At 51.6% G+C, this 26,444-nt stretch overlaps 1 protein-coding gene across 1 annotated transcript in view; it reads right to left on the reverse strand.

Annotated features, from left to right (window-relative positions):
- Positions 1-26,444, reverse strand: part of RPH3AL (rabphilin 3A-like (without C2 domains)) — an 88,099-nt gene that overhangs the window by 50,510 nt on the left and 11,145 nt on the right. The window contains exons 3-6 of the mRNA XM_015426679.1: positions 20,532-20,589; positions 18,682-18,794; positions 16,997-17,140; positions 10,693-10,822 (exon numbers count right to left, since the gene is read on the reverse strand). Of these exons, the coding sequence (XP_015282165.1) occupies positions 10,693-10,822; positions 16,997-17,140; positions 18,682-18,758 (351 nt within the window). The 5' untranslated portion in view covers positions 18,759-18,794; positions 20,532-20,589. The remainder of the gene's footprint in view (positions 1-10,692; positions 10,823-16,996; positions 17,141-18,681; positions 18,795-20,531; positions 20,590-26,444) is intronic.

Raw genomic sequence — 26,444 nt, forward strand, 5'->3', positions numbered from 1 at the left:
ACCGAAGTGGTTCCTATTTATCTACTTGCAATTTCTTGCTTTCGAACTGCTAGGTTGGCAGGAGCTGGAACTAGAGACGGGAGCTCACTCCGTCATGCGGCACCCCTGGGTCTCGAACTGCTGAACTACTGACCTTCCACAGCCACAGCCCCAAGGCTTACATCCTGAAGAGGTGCAGCCCTAAGAAGACACTTTTCCTAACAGATGATTTACCACCTTGCCTCAGTCCACCACCCTTTCACCAGTTTGGTATAGTGGTTCCGTGCATAGACTCTAATCTGGGAGAACCAGGTTCTTTCTATGTAGAGACTGCCTGGCCTGGCCTTTGCAGTGCCCAGAGAGACACAGAGTCCTTTCTGAAGAACAATCGGTCGTTCTAGAAATAACATCTCTTGTCTATTCTACAAGGATTCCAAAGTCAGAGATTTTTGTACGGCTGCTCAGTATTCGAGAGAAAATTGTGGTTTCCCCTGCCCGACAGTCCACAGGAGAATGGGTGTTTGTGCCCGTTTTTGCATTAAAACGGTCTGGGACATAAAAATGCTTTCAAAGAGAGACGTGAAATGAGCCTACTAGCAAAGACAACAGGCGGAACGAAAAAGGCTCACAATGAATAGGTATGATGACTTTAGTTTAGAAGCCCAGAATGACCTATTTGTGCATGATTGGGGCACGGGAACTGCAGTACTGGTGCGTCCATTCGAAAAATGGAAACATGGGCGATGAGGGACACAAGTGAACAAGGTAGGTCACGTGAAACATCACCCCGGAGTCCTTTGACCATCAACACCGAGCTCCTTGCTTGCATGAAGCAGGTCAGAGGCAGAGATGCCAGTCGAGGGGGTAGCCCTGGCTTTGGTGTAGTGCTTAAGTGCGCAGACTCTAATCTGGGAGAACCGGGTTTGATTCCGCACTCCTCCACTTGCACCTGGCTGGATGACCTTGGGCAAGCCATAGTTCTGTCAGAGCTGCTCTTGAAAAAGAGCAGTTTCTGTGAGAGCTCTCTCAGCCCCGCCTACCTCACAGGGTGTCTGTTGTGGGGAGGGGAAGGGAAAGGAGTTTGTAAGCCGCTCTGAGACACCTTCGGGTAGTGAAGGGCGGGGTATAAATCCAGTCTCTTCTCTTCCTGCCAGGAGGCCCTTTGTTGGGCCAGGCACCCCCGCCAAGTTCTCGCGTGAGCCACAGCAGCAGGCCCATAGCCAGGATTTTGTGGCTTGCGGGGCAATTTTTTTTCTGGTGGGGCTGGTTCTCAGTGCACAAAGAAAAGCCATTTAGCCAAAAGAGAGCTGCTACCAGGATAGATCTCTAAACTGGAAGCTGTCAACTACATGAGATGATACTTCTCAGCTGCTGCAGGTTAATCTCTTCTGCCAGCCTAAGCAACAATTCTGATAACTAGTCGGCGGGGTGGGGGGATGACTTCTATAGTCAAGAAAGCGAACACTTAGGCTGAAAAACTCTCTTAAAGGAGACCAGTTTCTTGACACAGAGTTCAAAGGGATCCTAGAGGTCACCTACTCCAACCCCCTTGCTCAGTGCAGGAATTAGTCAACTACAACACCCCACTCTGCTTAAAGGAGTGGACGCCTTTAAAACAATGTTTAAAAATTATTGAAGAAAGCATTTACAGGATAAATTCTTCTGGGGCTGTGCTTTTAAGAAAGGGGGCGGAGCCCCCAACAGCCCCACCGTAGCTACGGGTCTAACCACAGGGGCCAAAACAAGTAAGAAGGGCTCTGGGGTGAACCTGCCCCCACAGTCCTGAGGAAAAGCCCCAAACAAACCACACTTCCGAGGGGGGGAGATCAAGAAGTGCTTCAAATGAGAGGTAAGGGGGGGGGAAACTGCCAGAGTGCCACAGAAATCAATCCTCCTAATGAGAAAACAGCACTATTCCGGCATGCCGGGGGGAGCCGTGAGGAGAAATGAAAGCACTGGATTGAACAGCGACAGCCACAGATGGTACTAACAGCTATTGATTGAGACTAGGCGGGCTAGAGAAACCGTCAAAACAGGCCTGCCCAGAGAAGTCCCTACCGGGCAACATGACAAAGGGGGGGCAAAAGCAACTCCGGCTGGTGAATGCTATAGCCTTTCCATACAGGCCCAGTCCGCCGCATGGCCTACCTGGTTTTGAAGCCTCTTCCCAGGGCTGTTACAAGCAAGTGCCACTCTTAAGGTTTTGCTCTGTCTGTGTATGTTTGTTCAAAAAGACAGACAGCCCTCTCTCTCGAACCTGCTCCCACACACGCATGGCAGCTCATTTAATATCTATCAATTGCACCACATTTCCCATTCAGTGACATACAGGAACGAAAATGCTGTGGGAGCCCAGTGAGACAAGGAAGACTACAAGGGAAGGTGAAACGTACCCTTCGCCAGGGGTCGTTTCGTAGGAAAAGAGCTAGGGGAACTCATTAGCATAACTCATTAGCATATGCCACACCCCCTGACATCACCGGAAGTGTGTCATAAGGCCACACCCCCTGACATCACCGGAAGTGTGTCATAAGGCCCCCAACGGTCCCGCCAATGGTCCCGGCCGGCGGAAGTGCAAGGAAGCCCCGCGAAGGCCCTCCCTGGCCCAGCGGAATGAGGGCCGGAAGCGGGGCAGCCGGAAGCAGAGGGCAGGGCTTCGTCATGTGCCTCGCCCCCCGTACCTCACCCAGGGGACCTGCGATCCCCCGCGATCCCCCCTGAAATGACCTCTGCCCTTCGCATTCCCCCAGCACTAGAGTCACCAATGCTAGCCGGGGTTCACAGCCTAATTCAGCCGCTCCAGCTTGGGCAGGCGAGAGGGCTGTTTTAGTGTCACATTTCGGGAAGCCTGAGCTCATTTGCACAAGATGTGGACTGCCTAGTCCATGTGCAGCCCCTACTCAGGAACAGAGCTTCCGCTTCCTGTGAGGTGCCCTACAGCCTGGCCTTCTGCAGCATCCAATGGAAACCGGAAGCGTGGGCTGCACACAATACACAACTCTTTCTGCCCTTCGCTGTGCTTGCCCTAGACCCACCCGTATCTCAGCCACACCCCTGGCCTAAAACAGTGGCCGTCTCTGGACGAGACCTCATGTACCAGCCATGCACACAATAACTGATTTTTATTATTTATTTTTTTAAGTAGTCATCTTAAACCCCCTCCTTCTTGGCAATTCAGCTCGGTTTCTTTTTTGTATTTTTTTTCATATTTGCACGTGTGTGTATGTGTGTGGGTCATGGCGACCGCTGGTGACTGACCCCTACTGGGGGCCTGGAGGATATTCAGAGAGGTGGCAGAATAAAGCCTGCCCCCTGCCTCCCACCTCTGGTATTTCAAGGCGGACTCCCATCCAAGTACTTGCTGGAGTCGACCCTGCTGTCAGAATCGGGCTCTGCTGATTGTCACGTTGACTAAGGTTTTCTTTTGTTTCTGTCTTTGTAGTTCACTTTCGTTTTTCGACCATTTGGCCTCAAACCTTGCCAGCCCTCTCTGCCACAAAGATTCCGATGGAGAAGGAGCCTCAAGAGACTCTCATCCTTGAAGAAACATCTGTTGCTAGATAATAATCTTTGTAGTGCGAGGTAGTAGGCAGGGGGAGTGAAAGAGGGTCGGGGAGTGAATGCCCGCTGCATGACCATTGCATTATGGGACATTGGTCTATTACCTATACAATGCCTAACCCTTGATCTATTCCTTAGCCTGAACAAGAGTTCTCTCTTGTGCACAGCTAAATCTCTGTTTCTGATAAAGATTTCATGAAAGGATATCTTTTATATCTTTTTTTTTCTTTTCTTTCCATCATTTCAATTATTTTAACATAGCTACTTTCTGGAAAGTAGCTATGTTAAAATAATTGAAATGATGGAAAGAAAAAGTATGTTATACGATGGAAATCTATAAATAAAAGTGGGAAAAAAAAGATTTCATGAAAGGACTATTAGGCTGAGAGTGGATTGACACCTGCTTAGGTTCCGAGATCTGATGAGATCGGGCTTCCCTGGGCTATTCTCAGGGCTCAGTTTCTGGAGGTGGCTAATCCCGCCCCCTCCACCCAGTCAGAAAAAGCACCTTGGACAAAGTTCTCTGCCTCTCCTCCCTAGTTGCTCTTTAACAGATGGCATTAATGTGAGGATTTATTGGGATTACGTTATCCATGCCGCAATAAGCCTGCTTGTGGTACCTTAAAGAAGACTACAATAATTGATACCTAAGCTTGGGTTTCAATATATCTGGTCTTCTCCAAAATGTCTCAAGACTCTCCTTTCCGTTTTAGCGGCTGCAGACGGACGGGGTGCCTCCACCGCAAGAGATAACAGCCATCCTCAGATCATTAGCTGACCCCCGTCCTTTGTGAACCTCGACACCTTTCTCAGTTTAGGAATTAACCGCCGCCACCACCCCCTTCTGTCCCTCTGCAGCAGTAGTGGAGATGCCCAGCTTTAGAAAGCCACCATGCCCAAGAGAGGAAATGACGGTCAAGCACTCCCCCCTTGTGGGCACTTCTGGGATTTTTAAACCAAGCGACATCGAGCAAAAATGAATAAATAAATAAGTCTCCCCCCCCCATTACATCATGAAGGAATCAAAACACTTCATTTTGCTTGGGGGGGGGGGAGAAAAGATGGCTTTGCATCGATTATAATTTGCATTTCCTTCAAATGCTAGTTATTAAGAGCTCCCCAGTGGTCCACAGCATGATAAATATCAGACTTGATGTATACTTCTATTACATGAATTAGGGCCAGATCCCTAATTGAGAGCCAGTTTGGCCATCTGGGAGAACCGGGTTTGATTCCCCACTCCTCCACATGCAGCTGCTGGTGTGACCTTGGGTCAGTCACAAGTTTTCTCAGAGCTGTTCTCTCAAGAGCAGTCCTCGAAAGAGCTCTCTCGCCCCCCCCCAACCTCACGGGGTGTCTGTTGTGGGGAGGGGAAGGGAAAGGAGTTTGTAAGCCGCTCTGAGACTCCAAGTGAAGGGCGGGGTATAAATCCAATCTCTTCTATTTTGGTGCCCCTCCACCTTGCACAGAAGGCACACAACAAAGAGGGGGGCGACAGTCAGGGTCCTGCAATAATCTCCTGGGACCCCAGGGGCCGGACAGTGGTGGCAGCAGGAAGTGCCATCGACTCACAGTTGACTTAAAGTGACCCCGTAGGGTTTTCAAGGCGAGAGAGGTGGTTTGATTGCCTGCCTCTGCGTTGTGCCCCTGGTATTCCTTGGAGGTCTCCCATCCAAATACTAGCCCAGGCCATCCCTGCTTAGCGTCCGAGATCTGACCAGATCGGGCTTGCCTGGGCAGTGATGACAGCCCCCCATCGATGAAGTGGGCAGTCTTGAACAGACGGAAAGGATTATTTCAAGGTTCCTGTTCACAAAGCAATGCATCCTTTGGCTCACTGTGCTTTGAAGGGGAAAAAAAACACCCACGAAGCATTTGAGTTCAGTCGGGCTGCTGGCAGCCCCGACTCTCACAGAATCACAGAACCATAGAGCTGGAAGGGACCTCCAGGGTCATCTAGGCCAACCCCCCTGCACAATGCAGGAAATTCACCGCACCCCCAGTGACTGCTGTTCCACGCTCAGAAGATGACAAAAAACCTCCAGGATCTCCAACCAAACTGGCCTGGAGAAAATTGCTTCCTGGCCCCCAAAGTGGCGATCAGCATTTCCCCGGGCATGTAAGAAAGGGCCACGAGAACTAAGCACTGAGGCAACCCTTCCTGCCCTCCCTCTCCTGATCTGCCTGAGTTCACAAAATTAGCATTGCTGTCAGATGGCCATCCAGCCTCTGCTTAAAACCTCCAAAGAAGGAAAGCCCACCACCTCCCGAGGAAGCTTGCTCTACTGAGGAACTGCTTTAACCTGAAGAAGAAGAAGAGATTGGATTTATACCCCGCCCTTCACTCGGAGTCTCAGAGCGGCTTACAAACTCCTTCCCCTTCCCCTTCCCACAACAGACACCCTATGAGGTAGGTGGGGCTGAGAGAGCTCTTTCCAGAACTGTCCTTTCAAGGACAGCTCTTATCAAAACTATGGCTTGCCCAAGGTCATCCTGCAGGTGCAAGTGGAGGAGTGGGGAATCCAACCTGGTTCTCCCAGATTAGAGTCCGTGCACTTAACCACTACACCAAACTGGCTCTCCTGCCAGGAGGTTCTTCCTAATGTTTAGCCAAAAACTCTTCTGATGTAATTTCAACCCATTAGTTCTGGTCCGACCTTCCGGGGCAACCGAAAACAACTCCCGTACCATCCTCTATACGACAGCCCTTCAAGAAGCCCCCGGGGAGCCCCCAACCCTAAACCCCCTCCTTCTTGGCAATTCAGCTCGGTTTCCGAAGGTGGCTGGTCCCACCCCCTTCGCCCGGTCAGAGAAAGCACCTCGGACAAAGTTCTCTGCCTCTTCGATGGCATTAATCTGAGGATTACTGGGATTAAATTAGCCACGCCACGATAAACCTGTTAGTTGTCAAGGTGCCAAGAAAGCCCCTACTGTGACAGACTGAGGACCCAGTTCACACATTCAGGGGAACGAGGTGGTAGAATGGACCACCACCACCCGCTGCCCCCCCCTTTAAATAAATGCAAAACCTGCCCAGGAACCATTCTGCAAATGGCTTTCACAGCCCCCCCCCCCAGTCATTTGGGGATCAGCTTTCCTGGTAATTTAAAAGCTTTGTGGAGCATGAAGGAGCCTCGGGAGTTAGCAAACTAAATGCCGAGGCCAGGAAGGACAGCAAAGTGAGCAGAGACGTAACTAGCCGAAGAGCACAGCACAGGGCTCAAGGACAATTGATCTAGGATAGATGGTGGTGAACATGTGTCACAAAAACCTTGGGTGAAAACTGTATGCCACATGAGTTATATGCATATCAGCTTCTGTTTGTTACCTGTGTCTAATTCTCAGTTTAGTTCCTGGCAGCAGACAGGCCCATGTGGAAGAGATCCCTTCACTTTTGGGAAACCCTGTTTCCAACAAAGGCTCCCCTCCCCCGTCATTCTGCATTGCCGTGTGGTTGAGGCTGCTCCCGTGAGAAACTGAGGCCAAGACGGCGTCAGTAACCCGATCAGAAACAGAGGTAGGGGATGGCTTTGAGTCCCCAAATCTGCCCCCCCCCCCAGCTCACCGTACCCTAGCAACACTTTAATAATCGAATCAAACCTGACTGCTAGATTTCACATTCGGCGTTTTCCCCGGCAAGAATCTTATCAGAGGTTCTTTGGGCGCAACCCTTCTTCTGAGCTCATTCAATGGGGTGGGCCTTCTTTTTTGGTGTCCCTGTGCATCAAAGACCACTGATGAATCTTTGCTGCACAAAGACCTGTAAAAAGCTATGGAGGTTCTGAATATACATAACATATACATAACATATACATTTCACAGGGCCATAGAAATCACTCCTTTGTTTCTAACAAGGTGGCACTTTTCGCATTAGCCACTAGGAAAGTCAAAGCGAAGGTGGTTCTCACGAAAGCAGCTAGACGAAACGTAATGTCCTGATGAGCCGTTGGTATTTCTTCAACCTGCCTGTGGATCTTTAGAGATGGATTTGTGGTTTTAAGTATTTATTATTTATTTATTTGATTGATATCCCTCCCTCCCTGCCAAGGCAGGCTCAGGGCGGCTTACATAAAATCTGACAAGTAAAACAACAATTATAAATATAGCTCTAAAAACAAGACTTAAAAGTGCTAGTATCAGTTTAAACGGTGATGACGAGGTAGTAATAGCAGCAGACATACTAAAAAAATACAGTCAGCGGTTGTTATCGCAGTTTGGCAAGGCATAGGCTATTGATGGTGGCACTGGGCACAGGGTCTTAGTTGTTGGATGCGGCTCTTTAACTAAAGGCCTGGTGGAAGAGCTCCGTTTTACGGGCCCTGCAGAACTGAAAAAGTTCCCAGCCGCAGGGCTCTAGCATCTTCTGGGAGCTCGTTCCACCAGTGTGGAGCTGCCACTGAAAAGGCCCTGGCCCTGGTTGCTGCTAGCCTGGCATCTTTAGGACCTGGTTTTGAGATCCCGACTGTAGTGTTCTCTGGGGAACATGTGGGGAAAGGCGGTCCCACAGGTAGGTAGGCCCCTGACGATTAAGGGCTTTAAAGGTAAGCACCAGCACCTTGAAGCAAATCTGGTACGCTATAGGCAGCCAGTGCAATGCTTTTAGCGCAGGCGGAATATGCTCCCACATGGGGAGGCCCAATAGCAGCCTCCCCATTGTATTCAAGGTAATCAGCATTTCTGAGTGTGAAAGTGAATATTCAAAGATGGACATTGTATTTTAAAATTTTAGTAAGTTTTAACTTGTAATGGCCTATCAGGTTCAGGGAAATTTCTCCTTCCTTCCTTCCTTCCTTCCTTCCTTCCTTCCTTCCTTCCTTCCTTCCTTCCTTCCTTCCTTCCTTCCTTCGTTCCTGTTCCCACCCTCATGGAGATCTGCTTGAAAGCATGTAAGGAACACTAAAGACGCTGCAGAAGTTAAAGGTGCGGCAAAGTAAATTTCCCAGTGGCTGAGAGAGGTGTTTAGTACCCTGCAAAGCTTCTCACACCTCCGATTCTTAAAAAGCAGAATTAAGCACATTTGCAGGGCAATCATTCAACTGAAGCCGAGGCACTTTTAAAGTTCCTGGCGGGCTGCTGTTCTTCAGGGCTGCCAGCAGCCAAGAGCAAGTTGAGATGAGTCCCAGCAACGCTGGCAGCTCCGTACCACCTGCTTGCCTTGGACACACGCAGCTGCGGGGCAGGAGGGGACGAGGGCCAAACATCTGTTTGTTGTCATGGCTATCGGCTAGGTCCAAGCGGTCCCACGCTCCTGGGCCATTTAAACGTCCCAATCCACCACTGAACTGAAGCACGGCACAGGGCCTTCCTGAGGACGCCCATTATGCTCGCAGTGTCGGCTGGAGCATCTTCTTGTTCCCTATCTGGCTTTATTCATGTCTTAATTCATTTTGACGTTTGGGATTGAAAAACCCAAATAGAACCTCCCCCAGCAGTAAACAGATATTTTTAAATTACGTAAACTGATAGTCTGTTGCCCTTTCATGCCGCCTGGAAACATGCTGCCTGCCACCTCATTCTGTCAACTGGAAGGGCTGGATCACCACAGATGGGTCCTTTCTCAGTGATAAAAGGCATATTTTCAGGGCATAAACCATGGCACAGAACCCCAGGAAGAGAAGAAGAAGAAGAGATTGGATTTATACCCCGCGCTTCACTACCCAAAGGAGTCTCAGAGCGACTTACAAACTCCTCTCCCTTCCCCTCCCCACAACAGACACCCTGTGAGGCAGGTGGGACTGAGAGAGCACTGACAGAAACTGCTCTTTTTCAAGGACAGCTCTTATCAGAACCTGTGGCTTGCCCAAGGTCATCCAGCAGGAGCAAGTGGAGGAGTGGGGAATCAAACCTGGTTCTCCAAGATTAGAGTCCGTGTACTTAACCACTACACCAAACTGGCTCACCAAGCTGACCTTATTACAAATAGGCTGGAACTCTTGGGTTTAAGGAGGCGTTCCAAATAAAACCATCCTTCCTTTCTCAATGCCAGAAATACCCTGTCAGTCCAGGAAAGCTGTGGGTGTGTGAAAGGGTAACTTGTTTAAGAAGAGGAGGAGGAGGAGATTGGCTTTCTACCCTGCCCTTCACTCGGAGTCTCAGAGCGGCTTACAAACTCCTTTCCCTTCCCCTCCTCACAACAGACACCCTGTGAGGTAGGTGGGACTGAGAGAGCTCTGACAGAAACTGCTCTTTTTTCAAGAACAGCTCTTATCAGAACTATGGCTTGCCCAAAGTCATCCAGCCAGGTGCAAGTGGAGGAGTGGGGAATCAAACCCGGTTCTCCCAGATTAGAGTCCGCGCACTTAACCACTACACTACACTGTATATTCTTTTCCAAACTCATGAATGATCAATAGACAGTTTGGTGTAGTGGTTAAGTGCGCGGACTCTAATCTGGGAGAGCCGGGTTTGATTCCCCACTCCTCCACTTGCACCTACTGATGTGACCTTGGGTCAGTCACAAGCTCTGGCACAGCTGTCCTTGGAAAAGAGCAGTTTCTGTCAGAGTTCTCTCAGCCCCACCCACCTCACAGGGTGTCTGTTGTGGGGAGGGGAAGGGAAAGGAGTTTGTAAGCCGCTCTGAGACTCCAAGTGAAGGGCGGGGTATAAATCCAATCTCTTCTCTTTTTCTTCTTCTTCTTCCCCAATTTTTGTGGAAAGGGGAACTCTTCATGGGGCTGTGATTTGTTTTCTTTCTTTCTTTCTTTGGTTATTTTAAAGGATACTGGGCTTAAATATTCTGAACGGGCACAGTTTCTCACAAAATGACACAGCACCTTGGTGGTGACTTTTCATGAGCATCGTTAGGAAATCAGGGGATCTGGCGCTGTCTCCAATTTCCCCCCACCCCTATTTTCTCCACATTCCTCAGGCACCAACCTATTTTCTTCTACGTTTCTAAAAACAGAAATGTTATGGTGCCAAAACATATGCAGGGCGATGCCAACAGCAGGCATTACAGGCACTCGCTTGCTTAATTTAAAAAGGTCACAGAATTCCTCTTGTACAGTGCAATATTTTAGTTGCTTTTCCCACCCACAGGTCTTTGAACACACATCCAGTCCTGGATAAACCCATCTGGAGACCACTGAGCCAAAACCACCAATGTGAACTCAACGGCAGCAAAAGCCACAAGACGTCAAATCACCAACTCACCTTTTTGCAGTCCTGGCAGAAGACAGCAGTGCTCCCCAGCAAGCCGAGCGTCTCTCCGCAGAGCAGGCACTGAGAAAGTCCGTTGCCCATCCTGTTCTTCCGCATGTTCTCCAGCCGCTCCACCAAACGCCTGCAAAGAGGAGACTCTGTTGAGAGGAAGCAAGGTCCAGATCCACTTTGGACTTTGATAGAAAGCCTAGATCTACCAGGGTCACTGGCTGGAACTTTTTCTAGCCAAAGGTCAGGTTTGGGCATCGCTCTGGAGAACAGCAGCTCCGCAGCTGTGGGTCTTTCTACATTCCCTGGATTGGTAAACCTGGGATACGATAGGCATGCCCCAGAAGGAATTTCCAGGCTGACCAAAAACGACATCGCTTTCCCACATGACAGCTGATCCCGGCACTCACCGCTTTATCATGGCTACAAAAGTATCCAGGCCCAAGAGTGGAGCTGGTCAGCGGCTCAGGGGAAACCTGGCTTTGAGGAGGAGGAGGGTCAAAAAGCAGCCTCTTTCACCTCAACTCTCTGCACTCCCAATACCCAAGAAGCAAACAGGCTCCATTGCAAAACTGCCCTGTGACACGGCGTCTTAATTCCCGTGCCACAGTGAGATGATTCTGGGACATGGCTGCTGAAATGCAGGAAAATACTGCCCCTCTCCAGGTAAGGCTGATGTTCCATTTCTGGGGAAGGGGGTAAAGTTTTGCACTGGGAGGGGGGGGGGGGGATGAGGGAGTCACCCTGTGAGAGAACCAAAAAGCCACCCCTGCTCCTGAAATCTCAGAACGGATTCCCCCCACCCCATCCCTACGTTCACTGCGCCATACAGGCTGTTGCTCCGTATGCCCTTTGCTTGTAACCCACACACAAGGCGACAAGCATTGCCTGGCAGGTCTGAAGAGAGAATTAATGGAGGGAAAGTTTAACACAACCCAGGAGGACGAAAAGAGGAGAGAAGTTCCCAACCACTCTGCCCGAGGGCACACCAATCTCCGTGCACCTCCTCAGACTCCTTGGTCTGGCTTCGCTCTACAAGCTTGGAAATTAAAAGCCTTCTAAATCTGCTGAGCCAAGTCGAAGGCTTTGGAGGAACGGCAAATTATACTGAATTGCCAGCCAGGGCGCCCGAAGATGCAGTTATTAATTTCTTCACTGTTGACATTGTGAGCGTTTCCATTTTGCTCATTTATGATGTTGGCTTTCCTGCTGTGCTGACTTTGACACCAATTTTATGCTACTGGTGCAAAAACTGGTCAGTATTATGAAAGTAACAAGCGCTGGACTAGCAAGGACCTGGGGGGGGTCTCATTCCCCCTCCACACTATATCCTCCTCCCGTTCCCTGAAAAACCCCATTAGCCTCTCCTCTTCTCCTGCTTCCTCACTTTCCCACCCAGAAGAAAAGAAGAGGAGATTGGATTTATACCCGCCCTTCACTACCCAAGGTAGTCTCAGAGCGGCTTACAAACTCCTTTCCCTTCCCCTCCCTACAACAGACACCCTGTGAGGTAGGTGGGGCTGAGAGATCTCTGACAGAAACTGCTCTTTTTCAAGAACAGCTCTTATCAGAACTATGGCTTGCCCAAGGTCATCCAGCAGGTGCAAGTGGAGGAGTGGGGAATCAAACCCGGTTCTCCCAGATTAGAGTCCGCGCACTTAACCACTATACCAAACTGGCTCTCAACACCAAACTGGCTCACCCACCAGCCAATCTACCTTTATCTGCCCTCCCCCTTTTCTTCAGCTTTCCCTCCCCCTGGCAGCCTCTCCCAGGAACACTACGGCCCAGTTACACAATGGGAGAACCCCCAAGGACTTGCAAGGGGTACCTCATGGTCAAAATAGATGAGTCCTGTGCGCTCCTGCAGGAAATGTCCCCTGCTCCCAACCATCAGTGGAACAGGTTGACTCTGACATCCCACATTGGGCCTGCACCCCAGTAGTGGTACCGGCCCGGGAGGGGATGGGTGTACCTCAGGCCTGTAGCCACGGTGGGGCATTTAGGGGAGGTGCCCCCTCACTTGTGACCCACGCCCCACAACTCCCACTGCCCCTGCCCTTACCTGCCGGCCGCACTTGTTTGCTTCTGCCACTACAGGAGAAGGAGAGCCGGCCTGCTGGTGCAATTAATACTCGGCAAGTATGCAGTCTCTGCTACAGTCGTGGGCGGGCGAGGCCTGCCACGACTGTAGCACACAGCACATACTCGCTGAGTATTAATCACACCTGTAGCGGCCAAGGCAAACAAGTGTGGCCGGCAGATAAGGAAAGACCTTTCTCTTCTTCGCCTGCCTGCCCATGGGATTTCTCTCTCTCTCTCTCTCTCTCTCTCTCTCTCTCCCCCCTCGCTCCCCCTCCCTGCCCCCCTAGATTTCCCACTCCCCCACCATCCAAAATTTTCTAGCTGCACCCCTGGTGTACCTTGCTAGCGGCAACAAAGTAGTTCTGAACGCAACCCGTGTGCAAAATGTTGATTTTCCAAAACCCCCCCCCCCCCCCTCGCTCCCCCTCCCTGCCCCCCTAGATTTCCCAGTGCCCCACCATCCAAAATTTTCTAGCTGCACCCCTGGTGTAACTCGCTAGCAGCAACAAAATAGTTCTGAACGCAACCCGTGTGCAAAATGTTGAATTTCCAATAGAAACAATGCAGACATGAAACTGGGTGCCATCCCTAAAGAGAATGCACCGGGAGCGCGAGCCACCAGAGGAGCAGAGGGGGTGAGTGTGGGGGTGCCAATAAGCTAAGAACGCCAGAAAGTGAGAAAGAGAAACCCCTTTGGATGGAATCTAGAAAATGGCAAGCCAGCACATAACTCCAGGCAAACCATTACAGAGAGATGAAGTGGGCAACGGTGCACGGACAGAATGCAGACATGAAACTGGGTGCCATCCCTAAACAGAAGCCACCAGAGGACCAGAGGGGGTGAGCGTGGGGGTGCCAATAAGCTAATAACGCTAGAAAGTGAGAAAAAGAAACCCCTTTGGATGGAATCTAGAAAATGGCAAGCCAGCACATAACTCCAGGCAAACCATTACAGAGAGATGAAGTGGGCAACGGTGCACGGACAGCTTGCCGCTCCAAGCTCTGTGTGGCTTCAATATTATCCTGCTCCCAGCTCTAGAACCGCTCAAACCTTGCTCGGTTTGGGTCGCACCTAATGGGCTGCAGCCACAAAGAAATCCCTCTTTCTAATGGAGTATTAAGGTGGCAGTTATCTTAGTTAACTCACAAGGAGACTCTGCACGCTGGAGGAGAAAGCCACAATTATGCGCTTCGGCTGAGGTTTCATAATGCACGGCTACCGTCATGCTCCCGATAGCAGAATCCATCTTCCGGGGACGGATCTGCCACAACCAGAGCTGGGTCACACTTTCTGCTGCCCTGACAGAATACGCAATTTGTTTTCCCGCTGCAGGCACCGTCGTTGTCTTATCGGCAAGAAGATGCAGACCTTGTCACATGCACAGACACCCCCATCAAGCAGGAGTGTCGAGGAAGGGGGGGAGGCTGCAACAGAAGACACGCACACACAGACGCACTCCCGTGAAGCTGCCTCACACTCAAGCAGACCCGGGGTCCCTCCAGCTCAGCACCGTCTACTCGGGCTGGCAGCCGCTCCCCAGAGTCTCACATGGAGGTCTTGCACATCACGCACTGTCAGATCGTTTCACTAGAGATGCCGGCGATTCAACTGGGGACCTTCTGCATGCCAAGCCGACGATCTTCCACTGAGCCACAGCCTGGGGGAGGGGGCGCTAATTAAATTAAATTAATTTAAACTGAGCTAATTAATATAGACTCAGTCTTTGTTATTAGTCTCTAGGGGGATCCGGGAGGGAGGGTGGCACAGCACGGCCCAACCTCGGAAGCCGAGACTCTGTGGGGGAAGCCAACGGCAAACCACCTCTGCTTCTCACTTTCCCGAGCGAGCCGCCCTGTCACGCACACCCCACCGCACACAACCGGACTCCAAGCCCTTGGCCGCCTGCCAGTGTAGACCACTCAAATGTAGGACGGGTCCAACCCAGGGACCGTATCCAGCCTCCCTGGACCCTGATCTCTTCATCAGCCACCTGCCAGTAAAGACTACAACTCCCAGGGATCACAGAGGTGGGCAGGTGCACCCTCGGCTCAGGGCCCACTCAGAGGAGCCAGCAGCACCACCCACCTGCCCGCCCGCCCCATGCAGCTGCTGCCCGTCCTCCAGCCGAGTCCCAGCCAGGCTGCCCTGTCAAGTCCTCGCTGCCCCCCCAGGAGTCTGGCCCAGCTGGCCTGAGCCTGAGGGCACAGAGGTGCCCTTGGTGGAGTGGGGGCATTGCAGTTTGGTGTAGTGGTTAAGTGTGCGGACTCTAATCTGGGAGAACCGGGAGAGCCAGTTTGGTGTAGTGGTTAAGTGCGCGGAATCTAATCTGGGAGAACCGCGTTTAGTTCCCCACTCCTCCATTTGCACCTGGTTGGATGACCTTGGGCAAGCCGTAGTTCTGTTAAGAGCTGTTCTTGAAAAAGAGCAATTTCTGTCAGAGCTCTCTCAGCCCCGCCTACCTCACAGGGTGTCTGTTGTGGGGAGGGGAAGGGGAAGGAGTTTGTAAGCCGCTCTGAGACTCCCTTGGGTAGTGGAGGGAGGGGCATAAATCCAATCTCCTCCTCTTCTTCTTCATCATCAAATGCAATAGGGGGCGCTGCCCCCAATGCCCCACCGCTGGCTACGGCCCCAGCCACAGCCCTTTCCCAGGCGGCCTGCAGAAGGCCCCAGGAACAAACCCCGGCGTCTGTGGTGGAAAGTAAAGGAGCTCAGAAAGACCCTGCTCCACCAGAGACCCTGAAGAGCAGGTGGAGGCTGGAGGAGGCCAGGACACGGTTTCAGACCACAAGGAGGCCCCCACCAGGCCCACCACCTCCCCATCCCGCTTGCAAAGACAGCAGTTGGTCCAAGAGGGAGGTCCGTACCTGAGTGCCACCGCCACTGTCCCCTGTCCTCGCCCCTTTGCGAAGAGGCGGCAGAGACTGGCAAGGAGGTGGTAGTGACCTCGGCGCTCACCCCACCCCACTAGGGTTGCCAGCCTCTAGGAGGGGCCTGGAGAGCTCCTGGAATTAGAACTGACCTCCAGGGTACAGAGATCAGCTCCCTTGCAGAAAATGGCTGCTTCAGAGGGTGGGCTCTGTGGTGGTATACGCCCACTAAGGTCCCGGCCCTCCTGAAACCCCGCCTCCCCCAGGCTCCACCCCTAAATCTCCAGGAATTTCCCAACCTGGGCTTGGCAACCCACCCTCTTTGCAAGGCGGCTGTGATAAGGAGAGCAGACCAGGGAGCATCCTACGTCCCTACGAAAGGAGGAGAGTAGGTAGGGCTGCCAACCTCCAGGTGGTGGCTGGAGATCTCCCAGGATTACAACTGATCTCCGGGCGACAGAAATCAGCTCACCTGGAGGAAACGGCTGCTTTGGAAGGTGGACTCTATGGCATTATACCCCACTGAAGTCCATCCCCTCCCCAAAGCCTGCTCTCCTCTGGCTCGCCCCCCCCCCCAAATATCCAGATATTTCCCAACCTGGAGCTGGCATCCCTAAGAGCAGCCCCTATCAAGATAGTAAAAAGCCCAGTAGCACCTTTAATAAACCTGATTGTAGCATAAGCTTTCAAGAAACACAGGTCTCTTCATCAGATATATTTGACCAAGAGAGCTGTGTTTCTCGAAAGCTTATGTTACAATGAAGTTTATTAGTTTTAAAGGTGCTACTGGGCTTTTTACTATTTTGCAGCAACACAATTACACGGCTGACTCCTCTGGATCCCTTCCAAGACGGCTCCTCACGCTCTCGGCAGCACGGCTCAGTGACGAGCGGTCCCATCACCCTCCGCGCGCTCTGCGCCCACACCCTCCCCACCAGCCACCGCCGTTGTGAGCAGCACTCGTGGACAACTAGGCCTGCCAAATCTCGGCGGGGGATCTGCATGTCTTTGCAGAATCCTTGCCGCAGGGACGGCAAGACGTGTTGCACCGCCGTCGCCAGGACATGACGCTATGCGTTGCTCTGGCAATGGGGCTGTTTGGAGCCCCGTTGCCAGAGCGACGTATCGCGTTAGATCCTGGCGACGGCGGGTACAACGCATCTCGCTGTCCCCGCGGCAAGGATTCTGTGAAGACCTACGATCCCTCACCGCGACTTGGCAACCCTATGGACAACCAATAAACCGGCTGTGGAATCTGCCCCTGCCGACCAGTCCTCCAGAGGGGCAGACAAATCGAAGGAGAAAGGACAGGAAGCCTTCTAAGGAGGAGACAGGAAGCTGCGAGCCAGAGTACCCGATTCGCTGCTGCTCAATCAGGTCGAGTCTCTCCGCCCGCCGGATGACCTCCAGGATGACCCCCATCTCCTGGCCACTGAGGGCTTGCGTCTTGCGTTGCCGGTCAGTCTGGAAGGTGTGCACAGACCAGCCCGTCTGAAGCCTAGGAGGGGGGAAAGGGGAGGAGGAAGAAAACAGCTTTGGAGCGTAGGCCAGCAACTGCTTCTTTAAAAGAAACCTAAACTTGCGTTGTTCGGGGGACCGATCTGCAAAGGCATTCTGTGTGCCTCTCCCCAACACAAAACACAGGAATGTCACCTCAGCAGAGCTGCCAGCCTCCCAGTGGTGGTAAACAGCAAAATACAACCATGATATAATAACTATATCTTGGCAAGGAGTCATCCTTGGATGTTTGGTGGAATGTTTATAAACAGAAACTTCTATTGATTGTGAAAAGGTGAAGGAGTTGCACTAAGCATTGATAATACAAAGATATAGTTATTATATCACAGCTGCATTTTGCTTACCATTCCAACCAGTGATCTCTCTTACTTTTAAGCCTCCAGGTGTTGGCTGAGGATCTCCCCCATTACAACTGAACAGGTGACAGAGATCAGCTCACCCAGAGAAAACAGCTGCTTTGGAAGGTGGGCTCTATGGCACTGTGCCCCACTGAAGCCCCTCCCCTCGCCTTACCCCGCCCTCCTCAGGCGCCACCCCCAAAATCTCCAAATATTTCCAAATCGGAGTTGGTAGCCCTACATATCAAATCACACTGAACAATTTACATTTTATCTGTCAGGCTTAGGGTTTATATGGTACTACTGAGCAACATGCCGTAGTTCACAGTCATTGCACGTATTATCCTATTGTCCACATTTAGAAAGCTTTTTTTCCCCCTGGAGGGTTCAAAATAGAACTCGAGGGCATCCAAGGAAGCTGATGGGCAGTAGGTTCAGGACAGACAAAAGGAAATACTACTTTACACAGAGAGTGATTAAAATGTGGAATTCGCTGCCATGGGATGTAGTGATGTCCACAGCTTTAAATAAACATCTTTAAAGGGGGATTAGAGAGATTCATGGAGGATAAGTCTATCAGGGGCCACCCGCCATGGTGATTGAGGGGAACTCCCACATTCAGAGGCACTAAACCTCAGCATCCCAGAGCCAGGAGGCAACATAAAGGGAAGGCCTCAGCCTCTATATTATTTTAATTATTCAATTTATATGCTGCCTCTCGCTGCCAAATGGTCTTGAGACAGCTAACGACAGCTAAAATATTAACAGACTTCCACTTAAAACATAATACAAATAAAACTAAAAGGGCAGCTCACATAAACAGACCCAACGAATGGAAAGCGAAATGGAAGAGCTCTGCTCTGCAGGCCCTGTGGAACTTAGATAAGTCCTGCGGGGCCCCAGTACCATCTGACAGCTGGTAGGATGGGGCCACCACACAGAAGGCCCTCGTCCTGGCAGGTGCAAGGCGAAAATGGACTATTGGTCTGATCCGGCATGACTCTTCTTATATTCTTAAACATGGGACTTTAGATCAAGAGCCAAGAGGACACCCTTGTGGCTAAGTTTTTAAAAAATCTTGGGAGAAGGCACCTCGAAAGCCTCCCCGCCCGCAGCCTGCAAAACAATCCCCCCCCCATCTACCCACTCAGCAGGCTGAAAGGAGGCTCCTCTGGACACGTACTTGGCCCTCAGAGCCAGCTGCCTGTCGTTCGGACACACCCACTGGTCATTTCCGTTGCCAAAAATCGTGTCAGCCATGGCGAGGGGCCTCAGAGGTGACAGGTCGCATGAAGCCTGCAGAAAAGAGAAAACGCGTGAAATTGCTTTGCAACGGCCACCAAGATCCCCACCTCACGGAACGGCCTGCCTGAGGAGGCCAGGAAGGCTCCCGGTTCTCCCCGCTTTCTGAAAACGACACAAAACTTAATTATTCCTTTTTTACACAGGTGGTGAGTCTGCACCGGAGCAAAACGGTTCAGAAGGATTCTTCGACAATGCAACAGGGACTGTGGACTACACTACTGTGTACAGTAGATACTTTTCCTGCACGCATTAGCCTACTATGTAATTTCTGCATATCACGTTAATTGAGTTTAATTCATATACAGATGAAGTGTGCCTGCACACGAAAGCTTATGCCCAGAATTAAACCTTGTTGGTCTTCAAGGGGCCCCACTGGACTCCGACTTTGTTCTATAGCTTCAGACCAACATGGATACCCACCTGAATCTATATCACACTAATCGCTATACTTTGTTTCAGCTTTGTCTCAGATTTCTGCTTGCTTTCAGATATCTGCAGGCTAGGGTTACCAAATCCAGGTTGGGAAATCCCTGGAGATTTTGGGAAAGACCTTGGAAAGAGCAGGGTTTGGGGAGAAGGTGGAACTTCCGTAGGGTATAATGCCATAGACTCCACCCTAGGCTTGCCAAGTCCCCCCGGGGGGCGGGGAAACCCCCACCCCAGAGGCCCGTTCCCCGCCGCTGCCGGATTGGGTCCCGGGGGGAACTCCACCCTGACGTGACCATCACCAGGAAGTGACGCGACCACGCCGGGCACGCTGGGGGCGGGGCCACGGTCATCTGAGGAAAAACTATGTTTTTCCCTCGGATGGTCGTGGCCCCGCCCCCAGTGTGCCCAGTGTGGTCACGTCACTTCCTGGTGACGTGGATGCGGTGCGCGCGGGGTCCAGGATCAACATGGGAGTCCCCCACTTCAGGATAAGGTATGACTTGGCAACCCTACTCTACCCTCCAAAGCAGTCATTTTCTCCAGGGGAACCTATCTCTGTAGTCTTGAGAGTAGTTGTAATTCCAGAAGATCTCCAGGTCCCGCCTGTAGATTGGCAACCCAACTGCAATCCTAATCCTATTACGTTGCTTACTGGATGTCCCATCCAGATGACTGTGTAGACTTACGCTAGTTATCGGCCTTGAGTTTTGGTGAGAAAAGCGGACGAGAAACTATGTAATTTTTTAAAAAATACACCCCCTGCTCAAAAAACCACTTTGATGCCATGTGCCACAGCAGAAGAGGAGAATGCCTCCCTGTCCAGGGCCATCTCTCTGGAGTAGGAAGAGTCTGGACAAGACAGAAATGGTCCCAATGCCTGCCCCGCCTTCAGAGTGAAGTTAGTTCAGGCAGAGATGAGAAATTTCCCTCAGCCGGCTCCTCTGTTAACACGGAGGTTGGACTCCGAGCTTCACACTCTCAGACATAATACTCTAACCACTGGCTCTCCAATTGGGTAGCCAAACAACTTTGTTCTCCACAACCTCCCCAGCAGGTTTAACCATGCCAGATAATTCAATCCTCCATGTGCGCAGGCAGTCTACCCCCAAGTACCAGATGCTGGAGGCAAAACCCCACAGGAGAGGCCATCAGCCTTCATGGCCTCCTTATGGGCTTTGGGGCAACATCTGGGTGGGCCTGATCCAGCAAGGCTCTAAAGGGATCCAACCCCCTGCTTATTCCAGCAGTTTTAAGACGACGTGGGCACATGGGCACAGCACCAAGAGCGACAAGACTCACCCCGAAGGGACTCCGCGACCCACCAGGCGCCTCTCCGCAGCTGTTCACAGGAGCCTTCCTATTAAATATTTAGAAGCACATGTACATTCAATATTTGTATTTCCTGGAAGCGACATTTGCCAGCAAGTAAATATAGATTTGGAGGAGGCAGCCTGAGAAAAACAGCGGGCTGTACACCCAGTGCATGTCAAAAAGCCAGTTTTGCCGCCCTCCGAACCCGAAAAACAGCCCGTGCCAGTTGCCACAAACCTCTTTATCTTTCCCTCGCAGCCTCGGCCTCTCCTTTGGCGAGCTCCCCTCACTATCTGCTTTCTCACACGAGGCTCCGCAAACTGGGGAAAAGGCAGCTCGGCCTTGGTCCCTCTGCCGACTGGAAAAATACGGGGACAAACACAGCTGCCCGCCTGCCCGGTTCCCAGCAGCAGAAGATGGGAGCGCAAATACCCACTCGCTCCGACTCTGAAGAGCAGAACACACTTTCCACCCAACGCAAAGAGTCAGGAATGGCATGCCAACCTTCCCTCGAGCTTCTCTTTTTTAAAAAAGAAATGCTAAACACAACGGAAGAGTGGAGAGCCAGGCCAGAATATTTCTCTGCTCCCTACGAAGGCAAGTTCGGAGCAGGGGCAACGCGTCCTGCAAAGCACAATAATGGGAGTTTTAGGGTCAGAATCTGGAATCCTGAACCCATTGAAACAACACACCAAATCCTAGTCTTCGGTAGCATAAAGGTAGGCTGCAGAGGGGGGGGGGGATTGCGATACAAACCCTGGGGGAAATTTCAGAAAGGGGAGACCAATCAAGACTTAGCTGATATTTCAGCAATGCAGAAAGAGAAATGAGGGATGGATCCCCAATCCGGATCCTGACTGAAGCCGGCATAGAGAACAGGGGTGCCATCCTCCAGGTGGGACCTGGGGATCCCCTGGAATTACAGCTCATTGCCAGACTACAGAGGTCAGTGCTCCTGGAGAAAAGGGATGCTTTGGAGAATTCTACCCCACTGAGGTCCCGGTCCTCCCCAGGCTCCACCCCCAAATCTCCAGGAGTCCCCCAACCTGGATCTGGCAACCCTAACCCCTCCCATCCCCCTCTGATGGCCCGTGGGGACCTGGCTACCCTAACGGAGAAAGAGTTTTTCAACCTATCTGCCCACACCCTTTCCCTGGTCTGAAATGACCAGGGCAGGGCATGGGGATGCCATCTGACCCATGAATGCACCATTGTGCACCCCCAGGACTGCTGGGGGCCAGAAAAATGGGGGGGAGGCCGAAGACTCTTCTTCACCTGTGCCACAATCACAACCTGAACCAGGTGCCAAAAACACAGTGGACTTGGGGAGAACTAGGTTGGGGCCCCAGACCCAACCCCGTGCAGACCACAATGTGTGAAGAGATGTGCCACAATCACAGCCTCTATAGGGCACAGGAGAAGAAGAGAAAGAGGGTTTATACCCCACCCTTCACTACCCAAGGGAGTCTCAGAGCGGCTTACAAGCTCCTTTCCCTTCCCCTCCCCACAACAGACAACCTGTGAGGCAGGTGGGGCTGAGAGAGCTCTTTCGAGGACTGCCCTTGAGAGAACAGCTCTGAGAGAACTTGTGACTGACCCAAGGTCACACCAGCAGCTGCAAGTGGAGGAGTGGGGAATTACGGGGAGACAAGAGTCACTGGAAAAGACAATAATGCTAGGAGAGGTTGAAGGCAGCAGAAGAAGAGGAAGACTCAACATGAGATGAAGAGAAGATGAAGAAAATAAGAGATTGGATTTATACCCGGCCCTTCACTCAAAGTCTCAGAGCGCTTTACAATCCCTTTCCCCTCCCCACAACAGAGGCAGGTGGGTCTGAGAGAGCTCTTTCGAGGACTGCCCCTGAGAGAACAGCTCTGAGATAACTGTGACTGATCCAATGTCACACCTACAGCTGCATTTGGAACAGTGGGGAATCAAACCCAGTTCTCCCACATTAGAGTCCGTGCTCTTAACCACTACACCAAACTGGCACAGCAGCTGCAGTCGGCGGAAATAAGCAGAAATAAGCCCCTTAATGCCAAATTCCCCCCATTAAATTCTTGATCAACCCTTTCCCGCTTGTGCACATTGCTGCATAAGCGTCTCTGTTCTGCCCATTTTCCACTGCTGGGATTATGGGTCTGTCTCTTTTGCTATGCAAAGGATGCCCAAATAGTGGTAACAGTGTGAATTTACCAGGAAACCACTGGCACGAGGAAACAGAAAACAGTGCAGGGGGTTTGCCACAAGGAAGAGGCAAGAACGGAAAGCCAGGGATTCTCAAGTTGGAAAGAGCAGCACAACTGGGTAGCATCCAGAGGTTCCCCCATGACTGCGCGACCTTCTCACGAGGGCAGGAAAGGAGACAAAACGCCACCCGCCCAGTTTCCTATTCCCAGCCGTTTTGTTATCATTATTTTCCTGTTCCTTGTTTCACCTCCACACAGCAAACAGGGGCAGATGACGTCACCCGCTGTTTCCTTAACCCTCTGAACTTGACATTCCCAGGACAGACGGCACGGCTCGGTGGGGGGGGGTGTGGAGCGGTGAGAACGCTGCAGGCAGCTCTTGTGACTCTGATCTCTGCAAGATGCCGCTTCTTGCTGAAGCTTCCCGCCAGAACGAACGAGACTCGGAGCGCCCCCTGACTTCCATTTTCCAGATGGAGAACTGACATTAGGTGTCAAGTTATTTTGTGTGCGTGCATTTATGCACCATCAAGGTGCTTCCAACTTACGGCGGCCCCTATGAACTAATGCCTTCCCACACACCCTGTCGTGAACAGCCTGGCTCAGGTCTTACAAACTGAGGGCCATTGTGGCTTCCTTGATGGAGTCAATCCACGGAGAACCAGTTTGGTGTAGTGGTTAGGAGCGCGGACTCTAATCTGGGAAAACTGGGTTTGATTCCCCACTCCTCCACATGCAGCTGCTGGTGTGACCTTGGGTCAGTCACAGTTCTCTCAGAGCTGATCTCTCAAGAGCAGTCCTCAAAAGCGCTCTATCAGCCCCATCTACCTCACAGGGTGTCTGTTGTGGGGAAGGGAAGGGGAAGGAGAGATTGGCTTTATACCCCATGGCCCTTCACTACCCAAAGGTGTCTCAGTGCGGTTTACAAACTCCTTTCCCTTCCCCTCTCCACAACAGACAGCCTGTGAGGTAGGTGGGGCTGAGAGAGCTCTGACAGAAACTGCTCTTTTTCAAGGACAGCTCTTATCAGAACTATGGCTTGCCCAAGGTCATCCAGCCAGGTGCAAGTGGAGGAGTGGGGAATCAAACCCAGTTGTCCCAGATTAGAGTCCTCGCACTTAACCACTACACCAAACTGTCTCTCTTGTCAGATTGTCAGCTGCTCTGAGACTTCGAGTGAAGGACGGGTTATAAATCCAATCTCTTATTTTCTTCATCTTCAACTCATGTTGTGGGTCTTCCTCTTCTCCTGCTGCCTTCAACCTCTCCTAGCATTACTGTCTTTTCCAGTGACTCTCGTCTCCCCGTAATGTGACCCAAGTCCAATAACCGCCATTTGGTCATTTTAGGCTGCGATCATTCGCACAATTAGCCCCAACATAGGCGCAAATGCTGGGTGGATTTAAAAGGTGCGATCAGACACAAACATCTGGGAAGCGCCCCGCACCCGTCGGCATCCCGTGTTGCTCTGCCGCAGAAGGACAGTAAACAGGCACCAGGGAAAGTCCGGTAGCAAATGGGTCGCTATGGGCCACGGATGGACTTTCCCGTCTGATCGCTCCAGCGCGCTCTCATGGCGTTGGGATGGTCTGACACACACACCCTTCTCAGTATGCACAGCATCGCACACTCCATAGGGCTCCATAGGGAGCCCTCAATGCAGAGGTGCGATTCACTGATTCCTTGTTTAAGTGCATTGGAAACCTGACTCACCCGCGGTTGCGTCTGATTACGCCGTGGCACCAAAGGACTGTGTGGTCATGCAACTGCGGGTCAAATTCCTCTGGAAGGAATAGCCTCGCTTCCCCCACACACACCCGTTTTATCTGGTGCGTGTGACCGCAACCTTAGTTTCTAGGGAGAATTCAGCCTTGATTTGATCTAGAACCCGCTTATCTGCCTTTCTTCTTGTTGTTGTTCAGTTGCACAGTCGAGTCCGACTCTTCGTGACCCCATGGACCACATCACGCCAGGCCCTCCTGTCCTCCATTGTCCTCCGGAGTCTGCTTAATTTCATGTTCGCTGCCTCGATAACACTGTCTAAACATCTCATCCTTTGCCGTCCCCTTCTTCTTTGACCTTCCGTCTTTCCCAGCATCGGGGTCTTCTCCAGTGAGGGCTCCCTGCTCATTTGGTGGCCAAAGTATTTGGGCTTCGGCTTCAGTATCTGGCCTTCCAGGGAACAACAGTCAGGGTTGATTTCTTTTAGGATTGACTGATCTGATCTCCTTGCCGTCCCGGGGACTCTCAAGAGCCTTTCTTACACTTAGATAAATGAAATAACTAAATTTACTTAATTAAGCATGAAATAAATGCCCTGCCTTTCTATCTTGGCGTGGGGGGGGCAATGCGGCCTTTTTAGGAGCCCCCCTCCCCCAGGCGCTGACCAAACCTAGAGCTGTTTAGGAGGGTACATCTTCTGCTCCCCACCCCCCAGGCATAACCTGGATTGAATAATAACGCTGGCTCAAAAATGATGGTCACAGTCACAGAACAGACCGCAAAAAGAAGAAAGAAACTCTGAGGCAACTGCGCTAGATGATATTTCAATAATAATCACAAAATTATACAAAAATGTGTGCAGAAAATTATATAAATACAAGAAAGAAGACCCGCGAAACTCGCGGGGGGGGGCAGGGGAGCTTCAAACTGAGCTGACGGAGGAGGAACCAACAGGAGCAGGTAAGCTCTCCCGCCCCCATCCTGCCGGTTCCTCCATGTCCTCCACCACCACCCCGTTCCTTCCCCCCCAAGCGAGGGCCAGCAGCTTGCAGCCGCCCGGGACTCGCGGCCGCCCGCACCCGCCCTCGCCCCGGACGGCTGGCTGGCTCCAAGACGGCGTCGGCGAGCCCGGCTGCTCCCCCCTCCCAAGTGAGGCCGGCTGCTCCCCCACCCCAGCCGGCTGGCTTCGAGGCGGCGACGGTGGTGGCGAGGCCGGCTGCTTCCCCCCTCCCAAGCGAGGCTGGTGGTGAGGCCGGCTGCTCCCCCCGCCCTCGCCTCAGCTGGCTGGCTTTGAGGTGGATCCAACTCATTTTACCATTGTTTGTTCTGAGTAATCCTTGATTGGTAGGATAGCCATCCCAGGGAGAATGGGTCCTAGTATGGAACAAAAACAAAGAAAAAAACAAAAGGGATGGGCAGATTGGGCAATGAACAACCAGTAAAAAAAAAAAGGTGAGCATGGTTTACTGGAAAAAATTATTAACTACCCTCCCTCAAAGCTGTGCTCTACAAAATCGAAAACACTTCATATAGCCCTAAATTTAAATGAAGCATGATCCATGTAAAAAGGACACTTTGCCCAAAGGTGAAATAATAGTGACCGAAGGAAAAGCAAATAGATACTCACCATTGTTAAGCATAGACAAGAGGGTTAACAGCCAGGTAAGTTGCGGAGGCCCCCCCCCAGTCCAAAACAGTCCAGTGGCACCTTTAAGACCAAATTTTATTCAGGTACAAGCTCTCCCTCCTCTGTGAGGACAGATCTGCACGTTCCCCACCCCCAAATAGCTAGCAATCCCAAACAGTCCAGTGGAGCCTGAGGGGTGGGTGTTGCCTTCTGACACACTTCCGGTGATGTCAGGGGGTGTGGCATATGCAAATGAGTTATGCTAATGAGTTATGCTAATGAGCTCCTGCACCTCTTTTTCTATGAAATTACCCCTGCTTATTAGTTTCAGAACTGATTGCTGTCTCCGTGTGATTTTGTCAG

Source organism: Gekko japonicus, unplaced genomic scaffold (assembly GCF_001447785.1).
Source record: "Gekko japonicus isolate JY-2015 unplaced genomic scaffold, Gekko_japonicus_V1.1 scaffold2457, whole genome shotgun sequence".
Lineage (NCBI taxonomy): Eukaryota > Metazoa > Chordata > Lepidosauria > Squamata > Gekkonidae > Gekko > Gekko japonicus.